This window comes from Mus musculus, chromosome 6 (genome assembly GCF_000001635.26).
Source record: "Mus musculus strain C57BL/6J chromosome 6, GRCm38.p6 C57BL/6J".
NCBI classification, from domain to species: Eukaryota; Metazoa; Chordata; class Mammalia; order Rodentia; family Muridae; genus Mus; species Mus musculus.
Genome location: NC_000072.6, coordinates 21834400 through 21850827, shown reverse-complemented (window position 1 = coordinate 21850827; position 16428 = coordinate 21834400). Strand labels below are relative to the sequence as shown.

The following is a 16428-nucleotide window of genomic DNA, read 5'->3' as shown; positions in this document are numbered from 1 at the left end:
ATTAGAAAAAAAAAAAAAGCCGCTCCTGTATACAAGTGCCAAGTAACATGAAGCTAATCTAAGGATATAAATAAGTGCACGTGCTTGTACTGGAAGATAAGAGACTATGACAGACTACTCGGGAACCGCTAGTTTGCAGGAATTTTAGATAACTGTGCAAGCCTTACATTTTTTCTATACGTCACCACCACAGCCTATGAAAACTTGTTGGGGCAACTACTCTTAATATATCTTTGGAAAGAGTCACACCTAGATATCTTACCAAAAGTCTGGATACGTTTTTAAAGGGAATTCCATATAGTCCAAAAAGTGGTTTTCTTATAACTATTTCTAAGTTGGGAATGTTTGAGGAATTATATGTATATATTAGGAAAAAAAAACACATCCATCTGAGGAAACAACACATCCATCTGAGGAAACAAAATACATACAATTTAAAAGCCCACGGAAATTACACTGCATGAGTTAGTGACTTTTGGTGTCTTCTATCCAAGTTTTCACCAAGTGTTAGTGTAGTATTATTTATAATGCTTACGGAAATACGAGTATTAAAATTATGAATGTTACTTCAGAAGGTTGTCATACTTAAGTAAGTTCTCTTGTGCCATTTTTGTGTTCCTTTAATAATTTATATTCAACGTTTCCTGTTGGAAATTTTAGTATGCAGTATATTTATTTCTCGTCTGTCTGGCATTGGCTAGCCCCCTTATTTCCTGACAGCTATTACAGCTGGTCTCTAGAGGGGGATATTTTTGTTAAATTGCTCCTTTTGGATTGACAGCATTCTAAGATGACAAATTAAGTCTTTAATAAATCGTTTGAGCACTGTCTAAAAGGACAACTTTTAAAACTTAATATGAAAAAGTTAAGCATTGAGTAATTACACTCACCATTTGCAAACAGAAAAATCACTCATCGATGTTACTGTGCCTCTTAATTCTAAAAGGGCACATTTGAAAGTTGCTCATTAACTTACCTACTTAGCTACCAGGTTTTGAGACTTTGCGCTCTGTTTCTTCTAAAATGCATAGAAATTACTCTTACTGCTAAGTTTTCACTTGCCTACGTTCATCTTCTCAGTGATCGCCTTGTTACACTTTCACACTAAAGGGATCTTTATGGAAGGCCTTGTTGAACTTCCTTTTCTTTGTAAATCAGGAAATTGAGAGCAAGTTAAATGGCATGGCAAAGGCCAGCTATTTCAGTGGTGGTGCGCCCAGGGACAGAACTCACTACTCTTGCACCTAGATGATGTCTTTAACACACAGCCTTTTTGCACGTCCGCACCTCCTCATTAATAAGATCTTTTGTCATTCAATTAAAAAAGGTCAAACATTGGGGGAAATTCAAATCATTCTGCAAAAGCACTGCTCCCTGTAATAATTAAATTTGCTTGAAAAACTACCCTTCTTTTAAACATTTGCAGGCCGCTTCGTGCTATTGTTAGCTTTTATTGCTATCCCGTCCTTCAACTTCTGTCTATGAGGGTATGTGTGTTCTGATTTGTGTGTTTATCTAGATTGCCACCCTCTGTGCTGTGTGTGTGTGTGTGAGTGTGTGTGTGTGTGAGTGTGTGTGTGTGCATATGTGATGCACAAGTAGGTCTGCCCATACTATGGCCTGTGGGTGAACATCACCAGATGACTTTGTGGAGTAAACACCCTTCTCCCACCTGTATGTGGATTCAAAGCATTGAACACAAATATTAGGCAAGTTGTTTTAGACTGACGTGTAGTGCCAGCCCTAAGATTTTTTAAAATTTTCATTCAGTTAAAAATATCCACAGGGCCAGGCGCGATGGCCCATGTTTGCAATCCTTGTATAACAATGTTTCCTATAAGGAAGACCGATTCAGAATTGCTGTTAAGTTCAAGGCCTGCCTGGTTTGGGAATGAGGTCTAGGCCAGTTCTTGGATACAAAATGAATCTTTGTTTCAAAAAGAAAAGCACACAGCAGATAAACAACCACAACAAAGGTTACTGAAGTAGTTGATACAATCTCATGAAGTGACTATTCTAACTTTGGGACACCAGGGTAAATATCTTCAGAGAGAAAGCAAAATCCTTTCAACTCAGAGCAGCTTTAAGGCCCCTTGCTGGGCCTGCTCCAAGGCATCCATCCGTCTCCAGCTCTCCCCACAGGCCCAGAAAAGAGCTTTCTTTCTCATTCCCTCCTTTTATAGATAAAGAAAGCAGTGCTCAGATGAGTTCTGCTGATGAGCATCGGACCAGGAATTCCAAGCCCAGTTTTGCTTATTTATCCATATGTAGAGAAGTAATACTGTCAGGAACCGTGCTGAATGTATTCGCAGTGATGTCAAGTAAGCATCCTCAGTAGGGAAGGATTCCCTGTCCACCTGCTCATTCCCAGCCCTTTAGAGCTGGCCTCTCAGTCCACAGCATGCACGGAGAGTTACCTAAGCATGCCACTAAACTTCGGGTTCAGCTTCCCTGTGTGTGTGCTTGAGTGTGTGTGTGTGTGTGTGTGTGTGCATATGTGTGCTGGGATGGAACTGAGGGTCTTGGACAGGCCAGAGAAGTACTGGGGTCGCTTGAGTTACACATCCTTAGCTCTCAACATGTTAATGGGGTTGGTCTGTCATATAGTTGGTCTGAGCCATTCCTTTGTTACACCAGCAGGAACAAGTGCTGACTTCTAATTCTCATTGGAATTATAAATGGGACAAACGAATAAAGAATCTGCATTGTTATTTTCTAAATCAGACTTCACATCCTGACCCTGATCCTTCCTCTCTCTCGTTTGCAAGTTGACACACCTTCCCTTGTTACCCATAGAGCTTGAAAGTCGAACCTTCTACTCTTTGCCTTATAAATACACATATATGAATATGTTTATTTCAATGCCTTTTAAATATTGTATTGGTACTGAATTCCCTTCTCAAGCCCAGTGAGGCCTCTTTTCTTTCTTTTCCTGCAGAAGAGAACAATACATTCTAGTTGGGAAAACATAGCCCATGTCGTTTTTGCTTTGCTATCCTTGAAATAGAAAAATCTTTAAGGAAATGGGTAGATCTTGAGTCTTTAAGTTTTGTAAGTATGAGGTAAGGATGTGTTTGAGGTGAGAGTGTGTTTAAGAGCAAACAAACAACAAGTCCTCAGACCCCAGCGGTCTCTGTTCTCTTCATTCCTGCCGAGCTGTGACTCTGATGTGACATCTGCTGAGTGTCTTCCACAGTATAAAGATGCTTGACCCTGCTGCAGTTGCAAGGGGACAAGCCATCGATTCTAGCTTCTAGTGTGTGGAGCAGCACGAAACCGAGTGATGTTGAATCTGCTGCTGAGAGGCCCTTTGTTTCAGATGACGCTCCTTGATGCCCAAGATGGCAGCATGGGGCCGATTCTCCTTAACTGAAGCATCGCATTCTACCTCTTTCAAAAGATGTGTTACGTGACTGGAAGATCTGAAAGATTTCTTCTCTTTTGGAAGTGATAGACTTAGGTGACATGTGTCTGTTATTAGAAAGAGGAGTAGGTAGGACTAGTTTGAAAGTTTGTAAAAGTGGCAACTATTTCATATTTCACGAAATGTGTATTTACAAGTCTAAAAGCGTGCTACCCTTTCTGTAGTGTTTAAGCGCCTTTTCACCTAGCAGTGGGTGCCATTGTTGCTTACATACCACGGATGAGCAGAACATCTCGTTCATAATTTAGCAATGCGTTGGGGATAGACGAAGCAACAGGGGGCATGGAAGGAATTTTCCTCTGTTCTCTGGCCATCAGCACCTGTAATGAGATGTTTTTCTACCATAAACACCTTAAAAAGTTATTTTGTCACATTAAAATACCACTTAAATCACTATTTTCCTCTTTATACTATGAATAGCATTTGAGATTTTTTTTTTAACTCTTTCTAAGTTGTGGTGAAAAGCCCTCTAATTCTTTTGAGCTCTCTTAACCATAAATTTCTATTATGAAAAAAATTTATTAAGGCAAAACTGGTCTTTTTAAAATGCATCATGTTTCAGCTGTCGCAGGCTTAAGTCACTGTGTACCTCATTAGAGGGCATTTGGGGACTAGATGGAAGGTTCTGAATTTTATCCTTTCCTACCAGAGATAGGAACATTGGGTTCCTTGCTCATCCTCCCGACTTCATTCAATGATTAACCCCAAGCTGGGACAGTGGGACAGTGTGGTTGACTACAGCTGACCCAGACAGTAGTGCCGAACGAAGCATCCCACCTGTATCTCATGACTGTACTCATCCATTGGAAACCAATGTGATTCTGAGAATGAAGAAGTCTCCACTAATCATGAGAGACTTAAAGTGAGGTCTCTCTAGTCCAGGGAAGGAGAGTCACAGTATGTAGGGAAAAATGATGATATATGAAAACTCTTATTCTAAACTGTTAATCCAGGTGCTGCTGATAAAGCCATTTCTAATGAATAGGATCTGTGCTTAAATTACGCCCATAGGTAATTTCTCAACCTGTTCTAGCCATTGTTACCATTGTCTATTCTTTCAAGACGTTGGCGAATTGTGCTGTGTGTTTATTCTCCATCTCTCCCATCTACTCCTATAAGGGAAGGTGGCAAGGCATGCAGGGTGGTGGCAGAAGTACCAGGGGAACATGTAGCTTTGACCTCCACACCAACAAGAATTATTTTACTTTTAGCTAAGTAAAAAGTCAGTTCTTAAAGAAGTAAAGCTCTTACTTCAGGCTCAGTGTTTTCAAGATGAGTAGATGAGCTTCCGAAAGCCGGTCTTCTTTTGTTGGAGTTCTCTTTGTGGAGACAGAAGTATAAGTAAGATCTAGACCTCACTGACATCCTATCCTTGCTAACAGATCAAAGGAAAGTTCAGAAGGATAGTTTTAGACGTCTGTCATTCTTGAAGAGGATCCCAGCCACTGGCATTTTCTGAGACCTATTTATGTAAACAGTTGAAGGATTTAAAAGCTTTGCTTTTAACAATGACCTAGTTTGTGAAAACCATACATGTATGTGTCTTAACACAACTAAGAAAATGTGGACACACGCAGTTCTGATTTACAAAACAACTTGATGTATCACCGCCCTACACACACAATTAGATTCAGGAGAAACTAGACCATGCTCTAAATAGAGCAGATTTCATATTTTTAATTATTTGTTGAGAGGTAGCATTTTTTTCTAAGCACTTCACAAGACAAGTTGTAGCGGATGTCAAATGCATTACACGTGTTATTTTCTACATATTTTTTGATGGTTAGATAGTCTATGATAGTACTGGAAGTCAGAAATGTGGGGAGCGGGTGTGGCGGCAGTCCCAAAGGCGCCAGGGACTGCAGCTAAGTCATATGACTTGCACCTGACTTCCTCATATAAGACACAAACATCTCTTACACGCGTTCGCAACCGGCCAGGAAAGACGCAACAAACCGGAATCTTCTGCGGCAAAAGCTTTATTGCTTACATCTTCAGGAGCAAGAGAGCAAGAGAGAGAAAAAGAACAAGAACAAGAAAGCAAGAGAGGAGAGAGAAAAAGAACAAGAACAAGAAAGCAAGAAAAAGAACAAGAGCAAGAGAGAGAAAATGGCAAAACCCCGTCCCTTTTAAGGAGAATTATCCTCCGCCTAGGACGTATTACTCCCTGATTGGCTGCAGCCCATCGGCCCAGTTGTCATCACGAGAAAGGCAGAACACATGGCGGGAAAACTGCCCCTGCACGTGTGCAGATTATGTTTACTACTTAGAACACAGCTGTCAGCGCCATCTTATAATGGCAAATGTGAGGGCGGCTCCCCACAGATCCCCCTTTTATCAGGGGAAGCACCATGTTCTAGAGCTGCAAGTGCCTGGGCAATAACCACCTTGTCTCTCCTAGTTTGGGCCTTAAGCTTACAGACCAACCAAAGAAGCAACACTAATCCACAGCAAAGTGTATCTCCAAATAATATCAATCCCACCCATTCTTTAAAGAAGGAAAATGCTGAGGAGATCCAATTGGGTAATCCTTTGATCAGGGACAGGTCCAAGCGAGTGGAGTTGACCTGAATGATGGCAAGTCTCAATTCCCGAAGGGTCTGTTCAAATTCAGCCATCCAATTCTGTAACATATACTGAGAAAGACTTTTTGACAAATTAGCTGCCCTAGTAAATTTCTCATACTGAATGGAAGTAACGCATAATGAGAGGTCCCCCAAGCTCCCGACAAACCCTAAGCCAGTCTTGTAAACCTTTGTTCTTTCTTGGGGCTATGGCCGCTCGGCATTCCTGCGTGGCTTGCTCATAAATGAGCTGTTCTACCAGAGGTGCGGCTTGCTCTGAATCTCCAAAAATACGCTCTGCTGCCTCTGTCATTCTGGCCACAAAATCTGAGAATGACTCCTGAGGTCCCTGGACGATCTTTGTTAGTTGTCCAGTGACTTCACCTGCTCGGGAGAGCGCCTTCCAGGCCCTAATAGCCTTTTCATCTGATTCAGAACTATTAAGAACTGGCTCCTTGAGCTCATCTAGTGATGAGTATAGGCTCCTTCTCCTAGAGACCTCCGCTGATTGATCTTTTTTCTTTTCTTTCCTTCTAATCTCTCCCCAGGTATTCTTACCTGACCTAAACTTTTCCTCAGGTTCAAGACCCGTGGAAAGGCCTGTATACTTATTTTGTGTACCATATTTCCTCTTTGCTCCTACTCTCTCTCCCCGCTTTACTTCTGATAGATTGCCCTGAATTTCATCCAGAATTTTCAGCCCTGCCTTAACCACTTGATAACATGTGAAAAGGAACAAAAAGGCTCCTAACACTAGAAAAAGTTCAAGGCCAAACATACCTTGTAAAGCTATTTCCCACTTTACTTCTGATAGACTGTCTTGAATTTCGTTAGAAAGTTCAAGGCCAGACGTACCTTGTAAAGCTATTTCCCTCTCTCTCATCCACGCACCGCAGGCCACGCCCCCTCGCCAGTCACGAGGCTTCAGCTAATCAGGGCAGCAGGGGCAAATCTCCACCAAATTGGATTCACCTGTATCCTGGTACACCTGCGCAGCACTCAAGATGTTTGTGTCTTATATGAGGAAGTCAGGTGCAAGTCATATGACTTAGCTGCAGTCCCTGGCGCCTTTGGGACTGCCGCCACACCCGCTCCCCACAATTCCCCCTTTTTTCTTTTTTGGCAGAGAGAATGTCTGTAGATAGCCCCTCGCAACCATGCCCCTTACCTGTCTTTGGGAGACAAACAGCATTGGTTTGATCCCTGTCTTAGGTTGGTGACATGCCCAGGGAGTCTTATCACTGACTACCTCTCAATCATGCCAAGCCACTCCTGGGGAGATTGTGTTTTGCTTGCGGCAGGTGCATCAAAAGGCCAGGATGTTAATTAACCTATGGCCAGATCTTAATTGCTGCAAGCAAGCCTCATGGGTGAAGGTAGAGGTCTGATCCCCAGTGTGCAAGCATAGGGGCCCTACACAAAACCATCCCTTAGGCTCATCACCCAGAGAGGTCTTGGCCAGCTCCCGTGTCGTTTTTCCTGAGGGAAGGGAACTAGGACACTGAACCTTCATGCAATCAGACGTGCCTTCCACAGGATGCCAACAGCAAGCTATCCTCTGTGCAGTGCTTAGCCTCGCACCCCACGGCATAACGCAGCATAATTTCTTTTAGAGCGGCAAACCGAATCTGAGGAGATTGTCCCGCCTCCACTGCAGCAAAAGCCTACGCTACCATGGCAAAAGTGCGGGCCTGCACACGCTGCACCTAACACATGTGCCAAACACACAACGCACATGCACTATAACAAGCATACATCCCAGGGCTCTCATCCCCGCTCATCTTCCCTGAAGCAAGGGATAGATGGCCAGAGAGGCTATCTCTTTAAGGGGAATTCAGGGATCAAAAAGCGTGGAAAAATTTGAATGTCATGTCGAGCTGGTATCGGCTTCTGGAATACCGAAAGGATCTCCCATCTCGGCTCCATTGTTTGTGCTTGTGGGAATATCCACCACATCCACAGGGCCAACTGGATCAGGAGCCTCATTCTTGCAGCGTCTCACCAATCTCTCCGGCACCCAAAGAGGTTCCATCTGGTCCTGTGGAAACACACAAACAGACCCTCTCGCCCACGTCAACACCTGATCTGGTCGATCCCCAGGGGAGATGGACACAATACCTCGTGGTAATGAGACCATAACCTCAATCACCTGTGTGTCCATCTGGGGAGTCAATATGAGAGTCAAGTTTTCACTAACTTCCCCTCTGTTGGGCAATGATTTCCAAGCCCTTATGGCAATCTGATTCACCTGCTCAAACACCTGCAGTGGATATCCTGTTTGTTGTTGTGCAAAGCGACCTTAACCAAGCAGCATATCCCTATCCCGTGCTATCTTTGCCCTGCTTGGTCGGTGAAAATAGGACATCCCAGCAAGGAGAATCTATCCTCTCTCCAAACCTCCGGACAGAAGGTCCACCTATAGGTGGCTGCTGAGGAGGCATAGGGAGAGGACGCAGAAGCTAATTCGCCTTCCTCCTCCGCCTTGGCTCTTTTATTTTGTCCTTTCTGTCCACCTGATAACACTGTGTCTCCTTTCTTTTTCCTTTTTCTTTTTAAGCCCTTCTCCTTTTCCGACATACTTTCTTGTTGCTCTATAAGGATTTTCTGACCTGTCTTGACTGTCTCTACACACAGTTTCAAACAGTAACAGAGTCCATATATCAGAACAAACAAGACCAAAACTATCAGACCTACCCACAAAGGGTCAGTGGGAGAAAAAAGCATAACTACACAGCGAGGATCTATTGATCACTACACTGAGGTTATCATAGTTCCTTAACTTGTCCCCAAACTGGGAACCTTAACTTGTCCCAAAGCCGGGAACCTTTTGTTACCTTGTGCCTGCTTCCTGGCAACTTTATGCTTGCCTCTATTTTATCCGAGGTCCTTCCCAAACTCCTGGGGTCGAAAGTTTCACTCACCGTGAACTTACCCTGCCGGCAACCACTGACTGCTGAAAGTTCTGAACTCGGTGGGGGAGTCGGTTCCCCGTACGGGCCACCAATTGTCGCGTCCGCTCTCGACCAGCAAGAACGACGCGACCACCAGTCCTTCTAACAGCAGTTTATTCAGTCCTGATTCTTCTTGTTTATATCTCCCCCGAACCCTGGGCCTCTCACTCCTTTTATACTCTCTCTCATCCACGCACCGCAGGCCACGCCCCCTCGCCAGTCACGAGGCTTCAGCTAATCAGGGCAGCAGGGGCAAATCTCCACCAAATTGTATTCACCTGTATCCTGGTACACCTGCGCAGCACTCAAGATGTTTGTGTCTTATATGAGGAAGTCAGGTGCAAGTCATATGACTTAGCTGCAGTCCCTGGCGCCTTTGGGACTGCCGCCACACCCGCTCCCCACACAGAAATATCTGGTGAATAATTATGTCCCCACTTTGATCCATATGTGACAAATTCATAAATTCGAATATGATATACCCCATAAATATGTATAGCTTGGTCAAAAATGGGAAATACAAGTTTAAAGCAACCAAAAACTAATTTGGATAATCCACAAAAATTCAGTGGTTTGGAGTGTGAGTTTTTCCTGTAAGTTATGCTCCTAGGTTACATAATATCAGGAAGGCTTATTGGCCTGATTCAGACTCATTTTGGTGTCTCAATATAGCCTGGTTCCAGCATCTTAGCCTCAGTGTAAAGTCGCTCTTTGAGGATGAGATGGTTTGCAAGCATTTAGGCCATTCTTTTTCAAAGCTGCTTGCTTACCGTGGTAGAAAGCTTTGCGTTGATATTTATTTCGATTTGTGCTCCAGGTACAGCTCCACATTTGGTAGACACCTCTTAGGAGAACACAGTGCAATGGTGTAGAATGCAAAGTTGATAGTTTAAAGCATCCCTGTATTCGTTTCTAACCTTTATTGTATATTATTCCATTGCCATTCGGCCAGCATGCCCCTACAGAACATTTCCAGCAAGGTGAAATTGAGTTCCCGATAAAGCATCCGATTTTGCTAAAGATCTCAGCTTGCGTGGAGTGTAGAAAACATTCCCACCCAGTTGCCTAACTGATAGGTATTAGGTCCTACTACAGAGTAAGATTCTTTTACTGGGTAGAATCAAACAGGAAATGAGGTAGAGGCTCCCCAAGGACTGTGCAGAGAGCATTCACAAGTGCTGTGGGTCAGGAGGGAGACTGGAGACAATCTTTCCACTCTAACTGATGTTTGGGCTGGTGTCCAAAGAGAATTGGAGGTTACTTTGCTCCTGAGGACTGGAAGGCCTGGGAAGGGTGGTGTTTCAGCAGAGGCCACAAGGAGAAGCAGACATGGGAGCTTGGGAATTGTGAATGTGCCCTTTGCAAGGACTTCCATCATTGTTCAACTACGGGAAGGAGCTGGCAGCAAACGGGATTGGAGGGTAGATTAAAGAATGAGTAAGAGGGCCTTGTGTGACCTCCTCGGGCTATTACACTTTATTCTCTAGGAGGGAGGTGAGGGAAGAGGAAATAGAGGTTGGGAAATAGCATGAGGAAGGCTACGTGCTGAAGCAGGCTTGATTCTGCACTGTGGAGGTGGAGTCTATGAGCTGGAGAGATGTCTCATGAAGATGATTGCTACATCCTGACAAGAGAGGATGGGGGCTTGAACTAGCCTGAAGCAGCAGGAAGTGGGGAGGGGCTTGCCAGACGCCTCTCTCAGGAACCACGAGAAGGATTCAAAACTAATTAAATGTCCAGCAGAAAAAGAGGGAGAGGTTCAGGCTGTCTGCCAAGCTGCCAGCCGATGTGATTGAAGGGTTCATTACTCCATTCACTAGGCTTGTAAACACTGTGAGGGGTGACAAAAGGCTTGGAGAAAAGTGGAGCTGGGACCCGTTTTAGTCGTGCTAAGATGGAGAATGGCTGGCCAGTAGCTCTGCGCAGAGTTCACTCAGTAGTCCTTTCCATATCAGATAATCCCACGTCTGAACTGATTTAGGAATAGTTTACACTGAGACGCATTAAGAGAAACTCTCGGGTTAAATGTGACACATGGTAATAACAGGTAATATATTTGGATTTACTTCATCATAAGAATCTTCTATAGAGTTTTTTTTTATGATGGTTTAAAGGTGAAAAAAAAGCAACTGCGGTTAAGTAAAAACCAAATGTCGTACCAAACGTTATAAGCTGCAAAGGTGCAGAGCTGAGGTTCCTAGTTGAAGTTCAGAGTTCAGTGGCTTTCTGTCGTTTGCACGCTGTCAAGGACATACCTTTAGGCAGCTTCGAAGACAAGTTTCCTTGCCCAGCTGTGCATTCCCAGGAGCCGTTCCCCTCCCCCGAACATGCCATGCTGCCTTCTCCTCTGCAACCTTTGCTTTTCCTTCTGACTGGAAAATCCTTTCTATCCTTTCCCTCCTAATTAACTTGACTTTGCTCTTCACATCCCAGCTGCCATAGAGAAGTCCCTTTGACCTTGTGAGTCAGACAGCCTGAAAGGAGTTGTTCTCTCCTGTACTTAGTACAGCCTGCAGTTGCACATTCACACTTCTGATGATGGCAATGTATGTCCTCTTCCCTTAGAGAAATGCATCATGGAGATAGTGTCAGCTACTTCTCGTTCCCGTCTCTGGTACATAGTGCAGTACCTGGCCATGATCAATGTATATGCTTAGAAAGGAATAATGACTTCAAGCCAAGGCTTTATTCATCCTGCCATTAACAAGTGTCTTGAAACATACAGTTCAAAACAAATGAATTTTTTTCTTGTTTTCCTCTTTCTTTTTTTGCCAAAAGGGGAAGAACTGTGTCTAGTGACAACCACTATGAATCAGTTATGCACAATGAAGACTCAGAAAATGAGCTAAGAAGCACAAGGATAAGTTGGAGGGGTGAGAGGAAGGGTGGATACAATCAAAATGCATGGTGGGAAGTGCTCAAAATGATTAAAAAGAAAAAAGAAGGAAACTCAAGGGTGGAGATAGCAAGATCATTTATTGTTAAGTAGAACGATGATAGGTTCTTTATTTCAATAATGTAAACTAGTGAGCTATTCTCTCACTGTGACATTTAGAAAGTAAACACCAACAGATAGTCATGGAGATGGGAGATGAAGCCTGTGGGGCACCTTTGTGAATAAATGGAGGGATGCTGAATTCACTTCCCAGCCTGCCAGCAGAGAGACCTTCTTCACAGATGGGCGCACATGGGCTCTCCTTGGAGGTTTTATCTAGAAAGCCTGGTTTGCAGTCAGTGTCTGCATCACCTCAGACTCGTGCCCTGTCAGCATTAAAGTCGAAGTTACTGATGTTCCTCAAACTGCCAGAAATGCTAAAAGTCAGGTTATATTGAATCCCTTGAGAGTTATAGTATGTTTTTAAAAAACAAAGACACGTTTTTGAAAAGATTTCAGATAAGATAGGGAAGTCTTCAGAATTTAGGAGCCAACTTTCTTTTTGCTATAAGAGCAAGAACTGTGTCTAGTGACAACCACTATGAATTAGGTATACACAGTGAAGACTCAGGGTTGGAAATGGGCTAAGAAACACAAGAATAAGTTGGAGGGGTGAGAGGAAATTTTAATTATTTTTTAGAAAAGGTTTCTGGGCAGAATTATTATCAATGTGTTTTAGGTGTCTTATTTTTCCCTTGCACTTCTGAGTTATGGGAATTTTAAAGCTTATTTCACCTTGAAAGGGCTATGATTAACCTCCATTTCCTCATTGCCCAGTGCCAGTGGTCACCAGCATGGCCAGCTCCACTCTCAGCTCAGGGCATGGTTATTAATCACTGCCTTGTAGCTAGCTGTCCTTCAAGTTGTCCACAATTCACCATAGGTCTCTAGAAGGTAAGGGACCTTTAAAAATAAATTGAGCTTGTATTCAGGCCTAAAATAATAGTCAACTTCTTCTCTGGCTGTCTGCAAATATATATTTTTTAAATTTTTATTTATTTACTTTTTTTGCAATTGATTTGTTTAATTTAGGGTTCAAAGCAGGCCATTATATTACGTTGGACAATCTCTTGAATTTCTTTTAATCTTTAACAGCAATTCCTTTCCTTTTTAAAATTTTTATTTCAGTATTCACTACTCTTTAAAAAACATTGAACAAGCTTGTTTGTATTGTGAAATAATCTCACGTTCTTGATTTTATTTAGTGTATCCCAGAAGTGGCAGTTAAAGCTGTACCTTGCATTTCATTCCCATAAACTGATCCTGGGTGTTTAATTGGGTTCAAGTTTGAATTTTTGGCAAAAACACTATATAAACACACACACACACACACACACACACACACACACATATAAACTTAAGAGGTCACTTGTCATATATATATGTATATACACACACACACACACACACACATACACCCATATATATTTCTGGGTACAGCTGATTGCTCAAACCCCGAGACCCACAGTGTCTGATTGCCTCCTTTATTGAAGTGGAAGGGTGGTTGGGTCTGGTATATGCAGTCCAAACTTTTCATTTTCTACACGTCTCTCAGCCTTTTGCTGCTGTAGTAGTCCTCAGCACTGCAAATGGATTGTGAATATAGTAGGACCGACACACTCTTGCTACTCCAAGGTCTATTGTGGGCTCAGGATTTGTTTGAGACCTCAGTGACTCCAGTGTACAGACAAGACTGAGAATCTGTGATCTGCTAATTTTGTCTGGCACTGAGGAATTTCCTGTATAGCTTCAATATTTCCGGACATGTTAAATGGTGTGCCTGCATTACATAATGGCTGCATGCCTGAGTAGGAATTCTGCTATTAAAATCTCACTCGGTCTTTGGTTCTGCCTTTACACCATATAGGAAAAATAGAATAAAAATAAATAAGAGATTCATGTCAATTTATTCATGTCATTATTCATCTTGAATAATGATCTGAGAATCCGCCATGCTATAATGACCGCACTGATTTTGGAACATAGTGATGTTTCAAATCATTATAGTCATTGCTATTGCTATTATTCTAATGTTCTCTTTGTTTGAATTTTAGTCAGTAGAATCTTTTTGGTAGCTCCTGTGATCCTTTTAATGACATGTAATTGTTCAGTAGCCACATCTAATCGCCTTTTTGCTTTTATAGATGATAGTTTTAGGTTCGTCTCATACATTTGCAAATTGAATTATTCTTGGGAATTTCTGCATTGAACTTGAAGTCACCAACTTAAGAGGTCACTTGTTTTTATCCTGTATATAGGTATTCTATTTAGTGGGTATATATAATTATTAAATGGAGTAGCCAGATATTTATGGTACTAATAAAATTCAATAGAAATCCAATATGTTATTAGGAAAAACATGAAAATTATGTAACAAATCCTCTATTTAAGGTTGTTCATCTTGAAGTGAATGCTGCAGACATTTCTGGTAACAAGTTTGTTTATTTCTTCTCTTTAGTTAATGTCCATCAGTGTCTTGGCAGTTTCTGCTTGGATGAGGGACTACCTGAATAATGTTTTGACTTTAACTGCAGAAACAAGGTAGGCTTTAATATTGCCTATTGAATTCTTTCAATTTCTCTCTCTGGATCCACGTGTCTAAAGATATTTGGTCTGAGCTGTTCATTGGGTGGTTCTTCTCCACCATCCTGTAGAACAGTTTTTCCTGCACTGTAGAAACTTACTTTCTATATTTATATTTCCCCCCCACATTCTCCTTAAGGAATTCCATCGGTTATTCTTGCAGGGCAGTGGGTAACAGTACAAGGACATGGACATTTATGGACTTAGTAACACACCAGTTGTCTGGCTTATCCTCATCTCTGATGCAATATATACCACTCTGAATCATGGCCAGGATCAAGTTAGAAGAAATGTTTCTGTAAAGCCCTTAATACAACAGAGGTTATAAGCACTGAGTAATGGCTATGTTTTATCATCACCACTATGCCAGGCTCTGGTTAATGACTCTGTATGTCCTAGCAACAAGTCCTCTCTTTTCCTTCCTTGTAATTATGCCTCACATCCCCAATACACTACTGTTTTCTTCACACTAGAACATGATTCGTTAGCAGGGAGAGGAGAAGTGCTGTGCAGACCAAGCTCAGAGAAGAGGGCAGTTCCTCCCAGTTGGTAGCTCGTGGAATTCACTTAGGCTGGGGCTTTGGAGCCTAGATGTAAAACATGTTGGGTTAGAAATGCTACCACTTACTAAAAAATGTCACAAAACTAAAACAAACATAAGTCACACAAACAGACACAAAGCACAGCGATTCTGAAAAATAGCCATAAAAGCCACCAGCTTTTGAAGGATGCCAATTTGGAGAGCTGGAGCTCTCAGTAGCATTTGCTCAGTGTCTGGGGTCTAGGGGGTGGTTTGATCATTTCGATAACGTTTGATTTATCTTCTGATATGATCTTCCTCTCTTAGGGTAGAAGAAGCGGTCATCTTAACTTACTTCCCCGTGGTTCACCCCGTCATGATTGCTGTCTGCTGCTTCCTTATCATCGTGGGAATGCTGGGATACTGTGGAACGGTGAAAAGAAATCTGTTGCTTCTTGCATGGGTACAGTGTTTATAACTTCTCTTTACCATACTTAAAGCATCGTGTGACGATGCAGTGTCGTGAGTCCATGACTATAGTAATAACTCTAAAAGGTGGTCACTATGCAGCTCCTGTAAGAAGGGCACTTTCATTCCCTAGGAGATGATTTTGGTACAAATATTTGCTATGCTCACATGATGAGGGAGGGACATACGCATGCTATTTAATCCTTTCACTCTGGTTCGGCTTTGACATTTTTGCTTTAAAAGAATATTTTAGTGGCATAGAACTTCTTCCCTTCAAGATCAGAGTTGCGATGTCATAATGGAAATTTCATCTTTAAAACTCAGATTGTGAGATGAGATGGAAGGTATATTGTAATCCCAGTGCTGCTATCTATGGTCTGGTGGACACAAGAGTGTCTGGGTTTCTTTAATCTCAGTTACTCTTGTGTTAAAAAAAAAAACAATCCTCTGAAAGAGTTGTACTGAAATATTTCTTAAATCGATTTTACTTCTTCAGCTACTAGAATTAGTCTTATAAACAAAAACTACTAAGCTTTTAAAATTAAGAATGAGAGTCGATTAGAATAGTTTACAGGAAGATTTTTAGAACAGAGACAGTGGCTTCTCAGTGCCCCCAGACAGTGAGCTTGCTAACACGTAAATTGCAGCCATGTGAGACACTAGGAGAATGAGTTCATCCGCTATGTTCCTTTCTTGGTAGTAGGTCTAAAATGAGTAGTTTGTTGGTGAACTGGATCCCTGGGCAGATAAAAGGTCGACTTTCTTTTAGTACCTTGGGTATTTCCATAGGGCACACACTCCTAGCGTTGCTGAATTCAAGTTACCAACATGAATTCACTGAACCTGAGGTCAGTGAGCAATGAGTACAGATTGGCTTTCTGCAGTCAGCTTGCTCATATCTATGCTTGCCAGGCCGTCGATGCCAATTCAAACAGACTCTTGGTGTGAAGTAGAATGAAGCTTTAAATGTCATAGGAACAACC

The 16428-nt window shown here is 42.3% G+C and overlaps 1 protein-coding gene across 7 annotated transcripts in view; it reads left to right on the top strand.

The window, feature by feature from the left end:
* Tspan12 (tetraspanin 12) overlaps positions 1-16428 on the top strand; it is a 108206-nt gene that overhangs the window by 28769 nt on the left and 63009 nt on the right. For 6 of the 7 annotated variants that reach the window (XM_017321602.2, XM_030255427.1, XM_006505091.4 and 3 more), the window contains 2 exons: positions 14333-14415; positions 15305-15440. In XM_017321602.2, the coding sequence (XP_017177091.1) occupies positions 14333-14415; positions 15305-15440 (219 nt within the window). The remainder of the gene's footprint in view (positions 1-14332; positions 14416-15304; positions 15441-16428) is intronic. The other variant, XM_030255428.1, reaches the window with a different exon arrangement.